This window comes from Falco biarmicus, chromosome 8 (genome assembly GCF_023638135.1).
Source record: "Falco biarmicus isolate bFalBia1 chromosome 8, bFalBia1.pri, whole genome shotgun sequence".
Classification (NCBI taxonomy): Eukaryota; Metazoa; Chordata; class Aves; order Falconiformes; family Falconidae; genus Falco; species Falco biarmicus.
Genome location: NC_079295.1, coordinates 10,798,940 through 10,817,744, shown reverse-complemented (window position 1 = coordinate 10,817,744; position 18,805 = coordinate 10,798,940). Strand labels below are relative to the sequence as shown.

At 40.8% G+C, this 18,805-nt stretch overlaps 1 protein-coding gene across 12 annotated transcripts in view; it reads right to left on the bottom strand.

Annotated features, from left to right (window-relative positions):
* Positions 1-18,805, bottom strand: part of IKZF2 (IKAROS family zinc finger 2) — a 121,036-nt gene that overhangs the window by 10,855 nt on the left and 91,376 nt on the right. For 10 of the 12 annotated variants that reach the window (XM_056349381.1, XM_056349385.1, XM_056349382.1 and 7 more), the window contains 2 exons: positions 12,836-12,973; positions 5,376-5,519 (listed from right to left, as the gene is read on the bottom strand). In XM_056349381.1, the coding sequence (XP_056205356.1) occupies positions 5,376-5,519; positions 12,836-12,973 (282 nt within the window). The remainder of the gene's footprint in view (positions 1-5,375; positions 5,520-12,835; positions 12,974-18,805) is intronic. The other 2 variants (XM_056349383.1, XM_056349384.1) reach the window with 1 other exon arrangement.

Genomic DNA, 18,805 nt, shown 5'->3' with positions numbered 1-18,805 from the left:
TCCTTCAACCAGCAGAAAAAAAATACAAAATGCCTGCATGCGGCCAGAGAACGGAGCAAGGAACAGGAGCACTGGGGGCTGACCTGGCATCTCATGTTCCATCTTCGTAGATGACTATCTTCGTATTTCTCCCCCTCAATAAAAAAATACCCTATCCTAAATGTTTTGGACCGAGAAAGAGACACACACCCCCCCAGTGTCTATTTAGGCAGGAAAACAAAATACAGAAACCACATGTATAGCTTAGTTTCATTTGGTAAAAGTCAAAAGCAACTGTCATTGACACAGGATAAATAAATACATAACGATGACGAAGCTGGCTGATTCATCAGTACGTAAATCCAAATTCACATCCTTGTAACCTTTTTAAATCAATGGCATTACAGATATGTGAAACCAGAACCACATGCTGGTAAATTTTGCTAGTCACAGGGCATGTTACATATCACAGCTCTCCTTTGAAGTTAACAAATTTACCACTACTTATATCAGGGCTCAGCTCAGCAGCACTGCTTTTCCAGTGATGTCTTTAGTGTTAGTACAAGGAAAGTTCATATAATATTTTTTCTTTTTAAATAGAAAAGGTTATATGTATACATGTAAGATACAAGTTACCATGCTCGTATGTGTTCACACATACAAGTATTAGCTGGTTGTTGACAGTTAACTTTTTAAGCTGATTTTACGAAGTCTGATGATTTCAGTTGATTTACATTGTCTTTGTTACTTTTCACTGCCTGAGTACATTAAACCAGACTTCTCTTCAATAGTGTTAGCTAATAAATTCAAGGAGTCACTGCATACAAGTGGTTTGGCTATCCAAGAATTAAAGAACTCAAGAATCTTCTATCACGTTTTGCCAAAATTGCTTGGAACGAAATGTGTATAAACCACCATAAGAAAGAAACAGAACTGTAATCCCAAATCTCTTCCAAATAGCATTAGTACATTTCAACATAGCTATCACTCAGCTATTTTATTTTTGACTATAATAGTTCATTCCACTTAGCATGGCTTATCTTAAAGTGAAGCATAAAGAGAGAAATAATTTTACATTACCCACGGAACAATCATGTTATCCTTTGAGATGATGCATCACTTTTGCTTGGGAACTCAGCCCTGATTAGCAAGGTAATTAAATGCAAGTCTAAAATGAAACATGTAAATATCCCTGCTCCCTTCAGCAACACTGCTCACATGCTTCTGATCAGACACCATGTTCATGTACCTCACTATGTTTCCCTGTGGCTGGCTGTGTTAGACTTATCGCTTACCAAAACTAAGCATCATGTAGAAAACTGTTCCTTTGTTACACATTAGAAATTTGGAGAAAAATAGGGAAGGAAGGAAGAAGCAAACAGTGCTACAATGATGGCCTTTGTAATCTAACATGACCTAAAGATGTGCAAGCAAACATCCTCTTCTCAGTGTTTCTGGTGTGGGCTGGCAGCCCTGCTGTCTGCAATGGCTGTCCTGCTGCTGACAGGATGGACAGCTCTGTAACAGGAGGTGGCTCCAGCCTCGGTTGAAATTGAGCAGCTCCTTCCCAGGTGGGGCCAAAGTGGGACTGGAGGACAGCTCCAGGCGGCACGCGGTGTCTTTGACACAGTGGGAAGAAAGAGATGGAAACAGAAAAGTCCGCTGGTCCCTGTCACCTGCTCTGGCTACCTGTACCGTTCCTGTGTTTGAATAAACAACTGGATCTAGTAGGAGTCTGATCCAGCCACCAAACACACTGGCAGTCTTTTGAAGGCTGTACAGATCAAGAAATAATACTTATCCTTTATGGACTACTTGGATGAATGAGGCAAACCTGATTTTGATTCCTTTTCTCTTCCACGTTTAGTTACTCCACTACAGACAGTGGAGTAGAGAAAACCGTAAATTGCCAGTGACCTGAATTATTCATTCCTTTAATTATAAAACAGTTCCAAAAATGTCAGAGCCTTAGAAATGGAGTGTGACATAAAGAAGTAAAATAAATGATAACATGGGGAGGAGAGGGCGTAAACCACAGAGCTTGGAAGAAACATTAACAAACCAGTCAAACATGGTTTTCAATTTTAATTCCTCTTTAGACAAATCCGTACTTAAAACCAACTAATCAGAGTAATTTTGAATTTTCACGCAAAATCATGCTCAAATTCTACTTATTCTTGCCCTACGTTAGTGAAGTAGAAGAAGAAAAAATCTCCACTGTGGTCATCTTATCATACAACATTCAAAAAACCTCAAACCAGGTATCTGAAGTTAGATCAAAGCACACTGACACAGCTGTCCTGTGTTACCTGTAATCCATCTCATTGAGTATCTAAAGCAACTGCAATGCTAGACACTTGGGAGAAAGCTGCAAGAAACCTTGGAGAAAGCAGTTACAGAATTTACCACTAGGTAAATTTCTTCCTGACCCCCATTAACTAGAAGCTGACCCAAATTCTGAAGCCAGTTAATCTTCATCTGTTCTGAGACACCTGTGTAGTTTTAATTTTTATTATAAACAACCATGGTTTTGTCGTAAGCCACATAAATGTCTCCTCCTGTATCCGGCCAGTTCCGAACCTCAGTGACTTACTCCGTGAGAGTAAGCACCACATCCAAAGTGAAAATGCATGCATCTGCTTCATGTGACCAGCTTGAAGGTGGCTGCTTTCAATTTTGCTAGTGTCTGCTTCTCCCCTCATTGAAGGAGACACAAAAAGAAGTACGCAGGCTCCTGCGCTCTGTAAGTTATACTTTCTGACTCCACTGTTTCAACAGGCTGGTAAGACTTGTACCTCAACAGCAGACACATAACCAAGTCTCTCTCTCAGAAATTAACTCTATTTGCTGTATGCTGCTTCCTTTCCTCCTGACATTTCAGGCAGAGACTGTGGTCCATAACCAAGGTCCCTTGGAGACTGCTGATCAGAAAGAGCAGTAAAGCATTGATAGATGTAGCACACAAAGATTTTAGCTTATGCTTACATGACCTTCTCATAAACACCATTAAGTTGGTTTGGACAGATGCCACGCTTGCAGTATGCACAGGAAAATTTCCTGCAAGCAACAGAACCATTACAAATTCTTCCTGATAGAGCTGAGCAATATTTCATTGGGAGAAAATGGGAAGAAAAGTGAGGTCATAGTGGAAAAAAAAGAAAGGTAGCAAAGAGAGACTGCTGTTACTCAATTCAAACACTGTGATGCCATGAAAGATCACAAAAGGAAAAGAAAAAGATAGAGTAAATATGAAAGAGGACACTTCTTCCTTACAGCTGGATCTGGATAAAAAGCTGCATGTCACATGAAGCACTGAATTCCTAGCCCCAGATCATTTTGGTATTCCGTTTTTCTATTACACCTATAGAAGAAACAGATTTATCTAACGAGCATACCCTACTGAAGAGAAAAATAATCTGCTACAGCATATCTCAGGCAAGGATTTCCAATTGGTAAATTTGCTTTTGAAGACAATAACAACATATGGTCAATTGCACATGAGTGGACAAATAAAATAACCTTCCTGGTCTCAAAAAGAGACACTCATCTACAGCTTCCAAAAACCGACTCAATTTATGCATCCACAAAGTGGCTTGCCTCAGTGGTGAGGTATGCTTATGATGAGTAAAATATACTGCTTATGGGAGCAGGCCTGGGTACCCCAGAATTTAAGGGAAAGAAGCAAGGTCTCCAGCCCTCCTGGACAAAGTCTCTGGCCCCTGCAAAGATAACCTCCGAGAGGCATTGCAAGCACAGTTCTGTTCAAGTCTGTGGACAACTTGGGGCCGGGGGTTGGGGGGGGCGGGGGGGGGGGGGGGGGCGAGAGTGAGAGGTGTGAATACCCTTCTTCCTTTTGAGGCTGTACTGTCTCTGAGATCTAGACACACCAGTTTACGCATCAGCATTGTTCACTATTTCACTGTTGACTGCAACCTGCAAGAACGTAGAGCAAGAACGTAGAGCACTTGCTGAGACAACACTAGGGAAACCTGCTATGATGGGCCCACGTTTACAGTCTCATAAAGGTGTATTTGGCTTGTCAGTAGAGTCCTGCTCCCATTTCCACCCTCTTCAACCCCAACTGTTGTCACAGCAGTAAATTAAATCAGAGTATAAGTCTTCCAGTTCTTATTAGCTATACAGTAATCCATTTCAGACCACTTTAAAAGACAACAGCCCGAGAATTAAGAGCTTTTCTCTCAGAAGGACTAATAACAATCCAGGAAATCCTGACGTCTCCCAGCATTCCTTCGTGTGGGTTGGATCATTCCTGACCTAATCTTGGCTTAGCACTGGTATTTGGGAATGGTCAGATGTCTGTGAGCTGTCAGGTCAGTGTGTCAGTGCCCCCCAGGTGAGCTGCAGCATGCTGCTAGCCCCCTACTATTCAAAACCATGTGGGTTAGCTTAAAACCACCTTCAGTGGTGATTTAACAAATCCATCTGAATCTGCATTTAGCTGAGGGGCAACAACTTTTCTAAATGGCTGTGTTAATTGCTTACAGTCCTCTGATCCTCACACTGTAAGTGTCCTCAGAGTAGGCAGAATGAGTATATGACACCCTTAAATTCTACCACTGTCCTTCCAGCGAGTGTGGAAAACGCATATGACATGACTTTGGAGTCTAGCAGCACACACTTCACCCAAACTCTCCCCTTCCTAAGAAGTTTAGTACTGCCTCAGTAAAAAAGTTTTAAGCCAGAGCTCAAACAAAGACAAGTTCCCCATACCGTCTCCTGTTACAAGCTGAACAACTTTAAAATGTCAAGACACAAAGCAAAATATGAATTCTGGGCCTAGGATTCTAAATGTGGTAACCATGTCATCCAATGTTGGTTTATATTCACGCATTAATAAGTTTATTGTGTGCAGAACACTGCACTTGGAGCAAGCACTTCTTTAACAGAAGTGATGCGATTTTACTTCCTCATGCTGGTATTATCAGGCCAGTTGTTGCCAACTCTCAAGAATTTAATACAAGTTGCAAGTCTTGAGATACTTGTTTTTTTAACACACATATGGAGACAGATAATTATGTGAGAGTCTTAGCTTTTACTTGCTGGGGCAAGGAGAGGAAAGATGACAACTAAATCTCAACAGGGCCAGAGGAAAGTTAAGAAAAACAAAACAGCCTTAAGGCACAATAAAAAGCTGAAGAATTTCTAAGCCATTGTCATGATTCTGGGACCGCACTTTTGAATTCCCTGGGTTGGTAAAATTGATTCAATAATTTTCAGGATTTCTCGCTGTGATTTAGCCACCTCCATTGTTGTCCCTCCCCATCGCAACCAAATTCTGAGCACGCTACTTTTCCCCTTATTCTTCTGACTATTACAAATAACAAGTAACCTATACCTACGCACTAAAAATAATAAAAGGCGTATTTCAAGCTTACCCACAAACTTCTGTGGGGTGGAGCTTTTACGCTTTCCCATGTTGCTTGTCAGCTTCTCTATAACAGCAGGTCTCTCAAAAGGCACCAGAGAAATATTGTTGTCCATCACAGGCTCTTGTTCCTTACAATCTTCCATAGGAGGTACTACATAAAACCAAAAAATCGTATCAGACAAGTCTGGTCTACACTTCACAGATGACACACATCATTGGAACCCTGCTGATTGCGCAACAAGTGCAACACAAAATAAAGCAATGTGCAAGAACACACTGGGCATCAAGATAGCAATCACCTTTAAGCAGAGCCACATTTACAAAATGCCTCTCTTTGGGACCATCTTATTTAGCAAAAGCCCAACTTTAAGCACTTAAAGGACTTGTTTTGTTCTGAATATTCAAGATCCCAGGTGAGGAGGGGACACTTTTGAAAACTCACTCCGTAGATGGCATTTTCTGTTATTCTCCCTTCAATATGGTTACCTGTTCCCAATGTAACTTTTTAGTTACCGTTTTTTGTAGCTTCCTTAACTTCATGCTTATCATTTGGCATGCTTACCATACTTATTTTATTTTCACCTTGATCTCAATGACTAAAAAACATACAAGGCATTGATAACTTGTGTTTCCTGGGCCTGGCTGTGCATTCCCCAAGACAAAGGCTTCCTGAATGAAGGATCTGTTTGTTAAATCATGCTTCCTCTCTCCCAATGCAAGATTTTAAAATCAACAAACACTCTATTGGAATTACAGGATGAACATCGTATGGAAATTCCCTTCAGAATCAGTCACAGAAACTACAGAAATTTTGATTAATATTTTATACCTTCAAACAGACCTAACAACCTGTGAATGCAAGTCTCCATCTGTCTTGGATGTCACCCACTTCTTGGCATCAGCAGGGAGCATTCCTGTGCTATGTTAGGGGAATGCTCATACATTGTCTTTGAGACAATAACAAGAAATCAGTGAGCCCTTCTGTCTTTACTCGTCTCACTCTTTGTCACTTTTTGGGTCGGGGAATAAGGTGCTAGAGCAACAGGAGTACAGGAATTACACGGGCTCCTGACCAGGGTGGTGACTGGCTCACACAGGGTTTTATGTCACTTGCTGACACAGCTATTCACTAAATACCTACAAAATACTCCGTTTTTTGTTGAGCATCCTCTTACAAACAGCAAGAAGGGTCAGTGGTACCATGCTGTGGATCAGACCCACAGAGTCCAAGTCCTTTGCAATCTATGTCAAGTGTGTTTCCATGTGTAGTTCTGCTCTGCTGCCATGAATTTAATACATGGTTGTCCCGCATTCATCTTCAGAAGGTAGCAAGAGAAACTTGAGAAGGATCAGCCCCTAGTCCATGTGCTAATGGGATAGCTGAGGTGCAAAAAAAATTATTTGAGAAGAACAGATGGCAAAGAGATGGAAACAATGAACTTGCACAGAGTTCCTACAATCTGTAAACTGTGAGCAATCCATTGCATTCCCTGTATTAGATAAATCTTCCCATGAAGTCATGGGTGATACTGCTGAGGTAACAGAAAAGGACTGAAACCTGTATGTGTCTTCTGCTGGTCCTCCTCTGGTCTCACCCATGGCAGCCTTCTGTGTCACAGACACCTTCCCCCTGAGACTGTGCCACAAATGAACACCACCAGCCTACTTTCCTCCCATTTAACTTTACTACCTTCAGCATCCTGATATGGAATAATCACTCCCCTATTCTTAAACACACAGCTGTTTGTTAGCACATAATATATGAAAAATAGGGTGATAAAAGCCTTGTCTTTGCCTTCTTTCTAGTAAGGAAGAGCAAATACCAGGCAATTACAAAACAGAGTATCTGCTCAGGTGAACTTCTCAATTCAGACATTCATAATAAGAAAACATGGCAATTTATTCATTTGATTCCATTTGTGCCTCTGCTGCTATGGAAAGCCGAGTACTTTCAGGCTTAGAATCTACCATATGCTATAAAATGATTTACTCTGCTGCTTTTTTATTTGTACAGGATGCTCCCCCTGAGAAACACAATGGTTTCTCATTTACAAGGCAGTCCTGCTGGCATCAATGAAAGAGAGGAAGAAAAAGCATAAATATGAAATGAATCTAACGTTGCAACAAAATGGGATGCAGTGTTCAAGTGACCTAATTAATGCCCAGTGCAGTCTAGGAGGTTTGGAATACTTTAACAGGTAAGGTTATATTTTTAGGGTTATTTAAATACTGTGCTCGGTCAGGAGCTATCTGCACTAGTTCTACCCAAGTATTTACCACGGAGATTTGGAAGAAAGGAAAGATTACATCTGTTGATTTTCACTGGGAGCTGGTGTCTGACTGTGCTTTTCGATTACCAAAAATCAGCGTATGCATGCACATTCACACACACAGGGCTTGTGAAACCCTGGATCCCTCCTCAGTGGCAAGATCCATCCTCACTTTGATGGAGTCGGGTTTGCACATGGATGCCACTTCAAGAATTTCCAGCTCTTGGTGTACGGGACATGGTGGTGGGGAGCTAGGGAGGTGCAGAGGGCTCCAATTCCCTGCCGGGAAGGCCTGTTAAGGGCATGCTAGCTTTGTAGAATTGTACTTACCCACAAAATCAGTTGAAAACCTCCTGATTACCTTCATAGCCATCTGATTAAGCCCCAAATGTAGTGACATTTGTATGTCTTATAACAATTAAGTAATAATTAAATAATTCTACTGTTGGGCATATGTGTGTAAAATTTCCTATACAGAATTTGAAACCTTTCTTCCATGAGAAATGAATAGTGCTAAAAAAGACATCTGCTCTTCTCTAAGTCAGGCAAAAATTCTGCTTGGAATCCTTTAAAAAGTAAAATAATCACCAATAAAAGCTTTTTTTCTATCACTCCCCATCTTTCATGCTGTAAGCTCTTTTTCCCACCTCAGAACTCAAGTCTATAACCCAGGGCATGGCTCTTTTGCAGTAGAATCACTGAATCATGCCAATACTTGTGTTATGATGGGAATAAGTTACCAGAATGTGCTTTGTTATGTAGATTTCTTGGGAGAAGGGAGAGATGGAAATAGTCTGGTTTCTGAAACCATTTAAATTGCATGCCAAACCAGACCAAACAGGTGAGATATCACATTTTAGAAACCTAGAGAGTTAAGCTAAAGATCACACTGTCTATTCTAAATACATTAATTTCAATTTCAAAATACACAAATAAAGGACAAATAGCCCAGCACACATCATTTTTTTTGAGGAAAAACAAAACAAAAAAAAGGGGAAAAACAACCCAACAGTTATCACAAATCAGCTGCTCTGTAATGGAAGCTCATGTGTACACATTTACTCTGTGGTAAATGCATTTCTTTTTTTGTTGTATTTCATCATATTTCATTACCTTGGTAGTGGGAGCTACCGAAGAACAGCTGAGACATTATAACTAGCTTTGATATAGCAACTCATTTTATACTGTGAACTTACGGTCTCAGCTCAGGAAGGCTTTTTTATTCTAAAAATCAAGCATCTAGTCCATGAAAAGCCCACGCTCGAGTATGTTTCTGTTCAGGGATGTTCTTAATCAGCTATCAAGGTGTGCTCCTGGCCTGCCCACGCAAACGTTCACCATCTCTGTCACTGTTTATGGTCTCAATTGCAGTTAACATCAAATGCTGTTTCTAAGCCCAAACTCTCAATTGACAAACCTGGATGGTCTTCAGAACAGTACTCACTCTCCTGAAGACACTGGTCTTTATATCACAGTGCTCAAAGTGGCTATTTTTTAGTTTTTACTCCTTAATTTGTAGGAAGACACACACACTATTAAAAAAAGTTGATGTTGTCCAAGTGAGGAAAGAATAGGGAAAAAAAAAGAAAAAAAATTACCAAATGTGCGTTTTGCTGATAAATACCTTTGTGTGCAGACAATTGATACTGGGCTAAGTCTCAGCTGGTATATGTTAGCATTACTCCACCTACCTCAACTTGCTTTCCTAAGCTCACCATATTGCTATTTTTAAAAAAGTGTGTGTGTGCAGGGAAATGACAGGAAGTATTCCCAGGGACCACAGTGTGATGTCTCCTGTGGGACCAGCATTTTCACGATGTTTTAAGCAATTCTGTAAGTGGGAAGGACACAAGGCCACTGCGTGTTTTGTATTCATCTGGCCTTTGAGCCTCGCACAGCCTAGGACTAGGCTTCTTTCTCCTTCTCCTAAAATGAGTATCTTTCTCCACTCCACTTTAAGAATTCCCCTGGACTTTTTTCTTTATGGAGATGGAGAATAACACATAACCAGGTATAAACCATAGCTAGCCTTCAACATTTCTCCCTGTTCATTCCTGCAAAGGTCATGTTCTTGGCATTCAGAGACTGTAATTTTTGTCACCCCCAACACACCACTAGCTAGGAAACTGCAGACTAATTTCAACCTCCGGGCCCAGCACTGCTGAGCTGAAAATTGCCAACAACAAAGCCATGGGAGCTCTCTTGCAGCAGCTGTCCTGCTCAGCAGGGAACAGGACCTAGCCACAAGGAGGGGTAGCTCAGCAAGCAACCCGCACCCTGCAAGATGATGGAGAGAGACCCAGAGACTTGTACATTCCTACCCACACACAGAAACTAGCCCTCCTTCCCCTCCCCTTGTGGCTGTAGTCAGGTGATCTAGCCATGTGCAAGACAAAGATAATTGAAATTAAAGGCCTCCTCAGGGCATAGCGAAAGCACCCAAGTAGATGTCTGTACCATGCCTATAAACTGATCAACTTGAGAACAATGCTTGAAAAAAATCCAAACTCTCTAGGGGCTGCCTCCACTTTTCTGGAACAATTAATCTCTGCAGAAATAATTTAGAGTGATGTTAAAAGTTGGCCATTTTGTTTAAGACCCAGCACAGCTGCCTGTGCCCTTAAAGCAGGATGCTGGTAGGGATAAGAAATTCCCCACCTCTACCTCAGGAGTCACACCAAAATGCATTCAGATGCTTCAGAACACTCAGCAGGAACAAAATACTACAGAAGTATTTGGAAAGAGAGTCAGGGAAACTTAACCCAAATGTGATAGAAGATAAACCAATGATAAAAATCTCCAAAGCATATACTTATGCTCAGGAATATCCTTTCCATGTATGACATGGGAGAGAAGAAAATGAATACCTTTTCCCAGGTTAGACTAAAACCTAACTTTAAGCTGAGAAATCATTTGTACACTCTTCCTTGGCGTCTTTATAGTCCCAGGAGAAATGACTTTGCTGCAGACCTCTAAAGGCTGTTGCTTATGACCCTCACTCCTATGCTGAGCTTCATGGGTGGGAGCGATGCTGGGATGTGAGGTGGGATTTATTACTGATCCCAGCTGAATTTGGAGCTCCCTGTTGCTGCCTGTCCTCGCTGTGCCCTCACTAAACAGCTAAACGGAGACAGTGGATCAAACATCCCCTTAAACATTCACCAGGGGAGATTTAGACATATTTGCCCGGAGGAGGAAGAGGCACTGTTGAATTCAAAGTGCTGTTTTAAGCTAATTTTGTTGAGAAAAAGTGAAGTGGTTGTGTGAACATTTCTATTTCAAGCCCAAGCAAAGTCAGTCAGGCTGTAAATAAAAGAACTGTCCACATGGGGTTTGCACTGGTTTAACTTCAGTTGGTGGAAAAATCAATGCAAGGTCAACCATTCCAGCTTCTTTGGGCAGACAAGGTTAAGACTTACTGTTCTTGTCATAGCATTAAGCAGCTTAGAAAAAGCTTTAGATTTCCTCAGAAGCACACTATCAAGAAAAATAAACCCATTTTTAATAAATACCTGAATAACAAACCCAGAAGTTGAGTGGAGTTGGGGAAGATCCTCTACAATGTAATCTCTGAAACATCCTGGCTGTCACAACTATATCAACCTACTGTTACTCCCCTAAGGAAAGGCTGACTGAAACCATCACCTCGCCGGTTAACGACAGGCACACCCTTGTAGAGTGAAGAGCGTGTATGTTGGTGGGAATGGTGCTGGTGGTTAAATTCATACTATCAACTAAGCGCTCTAACAGCCCAAGCACACAACAGGTACCTGCACATAGCAAAGACCTGAAATCGGTCTTTCCACTGACTTCTCCAAGTGTTAAGTCAGGCCTAAAGCGGATAATCACGAACTTTAAAGACACTGAAGTCATCCGTTACATTTTAAATGTTGATTTTAGTCTCCAGGATGTCTACAAAGACAGTAATCAAAGACAGAGCTGTACAAACATTTTGGCAATACATATTAAATACATTTAGATGGCCTTTATGGGATTAAATCGTTCATAGAAAAGTACTCGTTAGAATTTTTTGCTGATTTTGTTTTTGTTTCACCAAAAAGTAGCTCAGTATTAGAAATGCTGAATAGATTTTAATTCAGCTTGTATTTTTAGGTTTTTAGAAATGACCTTTCAGAACTTTTACATAATTAATTTCCAAATGAAGCCATATGACTCCACTCAACAATGAAAAGCAACAAAATGGAAAAAAAAAAAAAAAAAGATGAAATGTTCTTTCACCTTTTCATTTTTCCATTTGCCTACAATCTAACTTTTTGGTATTCTTAGGCATATGGTAATTTTTAATCAAAATAGAAAATGTATAATTTTTATATTTTCTGATTAGTAAGAAAGTCTAAATACTTCAACTACCAACAACTAAAGACAACTCCTAAAAGTTAAAAGATGTTCAGTTTTAGAAGAGTTTCCAAAATGATGATTTTGAACGAAATTTTAACAATTTTTGGACAGTTACCATGTAGTATTTAATGCTACAGATAAGCCTACAACCTTGCAGTCTGAGACATTATGCTCATTATCCGTACTAACAGCTATGGAAAATTTTTAAAACAAATTCATGGAGTTTGACATTTCTTGCTTTCAACAATCTTTTTGGCAATCTTCAGTCTTTATGTATATTAACACATGCAGTGTTAGTTAACATTAATACTAACAAATATAAATGCATATAAACACTTTTTTGGTTATAATTACTTTCATCAGCACTGTTGAATTCCATTCTGCTTTGGAGATTTTTATATCTATTCCCTCCCTTTTTTGGGGGATATAAGATAATATTACAGGGATCAGAAATAATGATTTCTTAATACCTCCATCATCCTTATCTCTTTAATTGTCAGTCACCATCAGAAACAAAGGGGAGGGAAATCATATATTTTATATATGGCTTAGTAGATTTTTTGGGTAACTTTGCACATGTGACTTTCCTCTTTTCATGTCTGCATATTTATATGTACTAAAAAATGAAATACTGACTTAAAAAAAAAATATCAGCAAAACCAGTGCTGTTAAATCGGACACAGAATTTTAGCCCATCTTTCCTCCTGCCTATCTGAGTATAAGCAATCTATAAGATGGAAGTGATGCAAAGCTGAAATGAAGGAAGAAAAACAGATGGAAAAAAACCCGCAAGAGATGCTTCCAGTCCAAGAGACCTCAAAAGGCGGTTTCCACCCACCATGGTGACTCATGACCTGCCCAGCAGCCTCCATACTGACATTCTGCAGATAGTTGTGGCAGCGTTCCTTGTGCTCCTCCAGCGAACTGCGCTGCTTGTAACTCCGGCCGCAGTAGTTGCACTTGTGAGGCTTCCCCACTGCGGAAAGAACGAGAGCATTGGGTCAAATCCACTGCAACCCACATTTACTATCAAAAAAAAAATAAAAAAAAAAAATCACACTTTTGCGACAAACAATGTTTGCAATGGAAAGACACCTAAGAAAGGTTATTCAAGTCCCAGACCTTTTTCCCAGCCTTATTTTCCCACCACACACACCTCCTCCCACCCACTGGGTTCTTCACCCCATCCATTTTACACACTAATGCGCAGTATCAGCAGAAGGAAAAAGGCAGACTTGTTGGTCACAAAGCAAATAAATAGATGACAAGAGGGGAAAAGAAACGAAACAGCTGAATCGCACCTCAGCACTGCCTATGTGTCAAACAAGTCCCATGGGAAAGAAACTTCTGAGACACTTTTGCCCATGGCATGAACAGTTGCCTTCACAAAAACGAGCTGCCCCAGTGGCCTAATTCTGCTCCCAGCTGTGGGGAAACCCATTACATGGCCCAGAGGAGGAGTTCTTTCATTGAGAAAACTTTGCCAAAATTACTAAGGGAAGGTTGGAAAATAAAAGACAACGGAAAGTAACTTTGGTAACAGCACTGTTACATGCCAGAACTGAGCTGCTACCAGTAATTTGCAGAGACTGGATAATATTAAAATATATATAATATGAATATATATATAAAAAAGATATAAAAAGCAATGCACAATGAAAATCAAGACAGAGGAGTTGCGTCTTGCGTTCAAATTTTAAAATTTTCTTTTTTGTTTCACTCAGCAGCGTTACGAACAAATGGCAAATGCCTCTTTAATACATGCAAAACCTGGCACCAGGTTCTCATAAAGTATATCCTTTTCGTAGCATGTCATTAAGAAACCACAAGAATGGCCTAACCCAAGGCCAGAAAGCTAGCCAGGAGTGTATTTTGCCAAGCCGTGCTAATAAAGGCTTTTAATACAATTTAAACTTGTAGAACACGAACATTTATTCTCTAATAACTAAAGAGCTATTAAGTCAGTACTGCAAGTCTAGTAAACACCATCGCCTGCGATTTTCAGAGCTGGCTGAGGTATGGGGAAGGTCAAACTTCTTCCAGAATTTTGACAATCTTAGGTAAGAATTTTAGTTTCCAGCCAAAGAAATTGAGAACATCCTCTGTTGGATAATATACATGTTTCTATTGGGCTTGTCCCAATATTGAAAGCTTTTCACAGTCATTTACTTAATGAAATCCAAGCTGTACTAATTGCAGCCAAAATGCACCGTCACCACTGGGATGGGAAAACACAGGGGAAACTGGAGGGAGGACACCCATAGCCAACAAGAAACTGGGAAGAGGGCTCCTTGCCTTGGGGCTGAAGCCCTAAACACAAAAGACCCAAAGTCAAGGAAATTCTCTGGGGCCCCTGGCGGACTAGCAGATACCAGTGTGTGCCCCACATTACCCATATGATGGAAGATGAAAAAGCCTGAGCCTTTGGTATCATTGTGGTCAAAAAAGTTTCAAAAGTTTTCATCTCAGAAAAAAGGGATTTGATAAAATGAACGCACTTGCAGAAAGATTGTTTTTCTCAAAAAGTTTGTTTCTATGTACAGTTCAGTGACACAATCAAGTTTTCCACTGGGGGAAAAAAGGTGCTTTTGATCCAAACTGTGGATTTATTTTCTTTATTTAGAGATAAGGCTTATCCTCAGGAAAGTACTGCATCTTAGATGAAACTGTTATTGTGGTCTTTTATTTTGCTCACTAGCTTACACTGTTGCCGTAACTGGCACTGGTACTGGAAATCTCAGTGGAGGCCAAGCGTGAGGCTCATTATCATTCCCAGATTAATTGCCCTTGATTTGAATGATCTGGATGAAGCCTCAACTCTTAAACATAAACCAGCCATCTCATTCTGGAAGCACCTTTAGGAAAACACATTGGTGGCTCCCTAGGATGGAAAGACTTTTTCCATCGCTATTACAATGCTTCACCATGCATCTAGATGGCATCAACGTCTGTCAGTCTGACAGACTTCATTAGAAGCTAACTCAGTGTCTAATCAAAAAAACCCAGTGCAGCTGAAGGGACTAAGTTAACCAAGCTGAAGCAGGGCTGAATTAGCCCACCTGATTTGGCTACACCAGGTTAACGAGTAACTTAGTTAAACTGTAAGACACAAGGGAAAAGGACGATTGCTTTCAGATATTCAAGAGGCAGCTACAGTTAATTAAATATATTATCATTTAGTATAGAGAAACACATTCTCTACAAGGTCAGAGCAGAAAAAAAAAAAGCTTCAACAATAAAAAAATGTTTGTATTACACCTCTTCAAATGGTTGCTCCCTGCACTGCAACAATTTCAGAAACTATTCACACACAACAAGGCTGAGCTTTTCCTGTGATATCTAGGACCATCAGCTACCCAAATTCCATCAAATTTCAAGGTTCATAGAGACGATAAAAGCTAATGATAAAGTCCCAATTTCAACAGGCAATATGGGATTTGAGGAACGTAACTCCCGAAGGAAAGAAATACCCCAGCACACACGGTCCCTCCTCTGGGGAGAAGATAAGAGAATAAACAACATGTGACAAATGTTAGTCATGATGCCTAATACACAACTGGAAACTGCTGAGACACAGCTGTGAAGAACAAAGTTTGTGAGCTCCAGTTGAGTAGGATCAACTACAACTCCCTTGGGTTCATTTCCAAATTCTGTCCCTGCTGCTCTACAGACACAATCACAACATAGCTCCACACGTGTAAAATCTGATTTATACTATAAAACTGCACAAAGTGACTGTGACTTGGGTTCCAGCACAATTGGTCACGTCAGACCACAATGGAACGGGTTCTGATAGTAGCAGCTCGTGTTGCTATCAATTTGCACAACCTGTTCTGTAAAACGTGCAGCTAGCCATTATGATCTGGATTTTACAAATCTTGCAGTTGGGAAAAATGTCAAGTCAGTGAAACAGCATCGAATTTCCCCTTGTATTCTCAAAGTAACTAATGACAAAATATATATATATGTATTTGTGGACGTGAATGTTGCCAGTGGGTGTACACTCTTCCATATTTCATATTACCCAATGGAAAGCTGTAAATGTGTATTAGAGAATTCAATTCTGGTGATCTCCTCAACAGCACACTTCGTTCCAGGTCACGAACCACCTATGAAACCACACAACTGCCCAGAGAGATTTCAGCCTTTGTCAAACACTGTATAGTAGGTAAATGTTAATGGTCAAAATCTGCCCCCAAAACATGTGGCTTGCACTACTGGGCACAAGCAGTCTTGGTCTAGAGGCCGTTGACTTGAAAGCAAAGAGTTCAACAGCGCTACAGCTGACCAAAACCCTCTGCAAGCGCCCCTCTAAAGGCAGCTCTTGTCCACCGTGGAGCCATTTCCACTGTGAAGCTGCTCAGAGTCTGGCTCTGTGTGCTTGGTATGAAGCTGCCTTCTCTGACATACTCGCTGAGGACCACTGTACACGGTCACCGCATTTGGCATTGTATGTAACCGCTGCTGCCAATGGCAGCAGCACCCAAGCAAAGCCAGTTTGGAAATTCCCTGGTTTGGGGCAATTATTCCTTTATCACCTTTTTGGGGTAAGCAATCATACAAAAAATTACCATCACTCATTCTCATAGAAATTACACCCTACAGCGAATGCAAACAAGCGTAAGATCTTGAGAGACCTTTGATCCGTTGTTGAACTGGGAAAGACCAGGGCACTGGGCAAAACCCAGCAGCCATACCTACGAAAGAGCTAACTTGAAGAATATAAAAAAGCACTTTATATTTCTTACTGAAATGTCAGAATTTCCAGGCATTTAAGCTCAGATTCGTACGGATGACAATGTGGTACAGAAAACCCACAGTGGAGTCTCAGCTTCGAATGGAAAATATTATGACAGTCACAGTGAAAAAGACATTTAAATTTGAAGTACAATTTTTACCATGAAACAGGTAAACCACTCGTCAAAATTCACAGAGAAAAGAAGTTTGCTTGTGAAATTAAAATGTTCGTGTGGAGGGAGGAGGGGGGAAGAGGAGAAGGACATAAAAGGCAAGGTGTTTCTGAGTTAGAAATACTTTGAGTCCTGTGGGTGAACTTTGATAGCTGAGAAGTCTGCACGCACCAACAATGAGATGGTGTAACTCTAAGGTCAATATTCAAGACAGAAAGCAGACTTGGGCCTAGGGAAACTTCTTTAAAGTCATAAAAAAGGTCAGTGAAAGAGGAAGAGCCCGTAAGGCATTTGTGCAGCATTTTGTTCTCAAAAGAGATGGGAGTGCATAGCAGAATATAAAGTAAGTCAAAGGGAAATAACAAGGCATCCCAGGTAATACCTTGCCATAAGCATATAACATGAGAAAGGCTTATAGAACAGGTTAAGAGCACTGCTACACTTTGCTGAGCTAAAGTCCTGCCTCCCTTAAGACCAATGACAAAACATGCCCTGCTTTCAGCAGTCAGCATTAACTGCTCCCACATTTCCCTGTTTCACGTACCACGTTCTCCTCTGCAGCAGTGCAGCACCGAACTCCATCCCATCCATCTGCCCATGTCCCGAGTCCCTGCGACATCTCAGCGCTAAGGCTACCAGCTCATACAGGAAAGGGCACTACTACAGCTGTGTGAAGCGGGTCAGCCCAATCCAAGGACTAGAGACTTTGCACTGAGCTTTGTACCTGACTTGTATCACTTTTATTTTTCTTTTTATTTTTTTTCTAATTTTTATAATTTTTACATTATTGTTGTATTTACATTATTTTACAGGGCCTTGGAAGGGAAGCCAGCTGAGATTTCTGAACTAAGTGGCCATCTGATGTAGCTACTTTTGGTCTGAAGAAGTCCCTCTGATAGCAGCACACTGAGCATGACTGACTTCTGTAAAATCCAAACTCCCACTTGACTCCCAGCACCCCAGAGCTAGAGGAAACCCCAGTACTCTCCAATTCAAGCTTTCTGCAGCAGCATCGAAAAAGTTAAAGATGTTCTTTTGGGCTGATACTTACACCCATCCATGAGGCTGTAGAATCCACTGCTGCCATCATAACCCGTATTCATTAATTATTTCTTCTTTCTTCCCTAAACCTGGCAGCTGCCCAGGCGAGGGAAGCTGTTCTGCAGTTACATGGTGCCTACCACAAAGCCGCCCTTTGCCTTGAATGAGACTTACAGAGTAAGATGAGTTTTAACCCAGAGGTAGGAAATACGATTAAAGCACTGAGCTGGGACTAGGGAGTGTAGGGTTCAACTCTTAGTTACACTACAAATTTTGTGACTGCAGGCAAGTTATTCTGATTTCCTGTGCTTCAATTATTCATATGTATGATTAAGGTAATAATTCCCTTCTTTGCAGCTTGTAAATGAATTCATGCACTTTGCAAGATGCACAGAGGCTAATTTGGTGAAGCTCACACAAATAGGTAGACACAGAAAAATATGGCCCGTATCTCTACTGAGAAATTAAGGACTTAATAATACACTGTGATTTTATTAGATATGGGAGTGAACATTAAAGAGTGGGAGGAGATATTTAGGATAATGCAGAGTAGAGGATCAAGCAGGAATAAGAAAATGAAGTCAGACAAAAAAACAGGTAGCATATGAGGCAATTTGCAGGCACGTTGTCCTTTCAGGACATGAAACGGCCAGCCCAGGGAAATATAAAATGCCCCTGAGCTTGGTGACATTTAACACCACACAGGACAAAAAAAAAAAAAAAAAAAGAGAGCGTGCAATAGTCACAAAAAGGTGGATATAATAGTTGCTGCAGTCCTTCCCACCTCCAGCTTTCCCAAGCTAAGGAAGCAATTGTCAGAGCCAGGGAGAGCCGAGGCAGTGCTGAGGTTTCGGTAG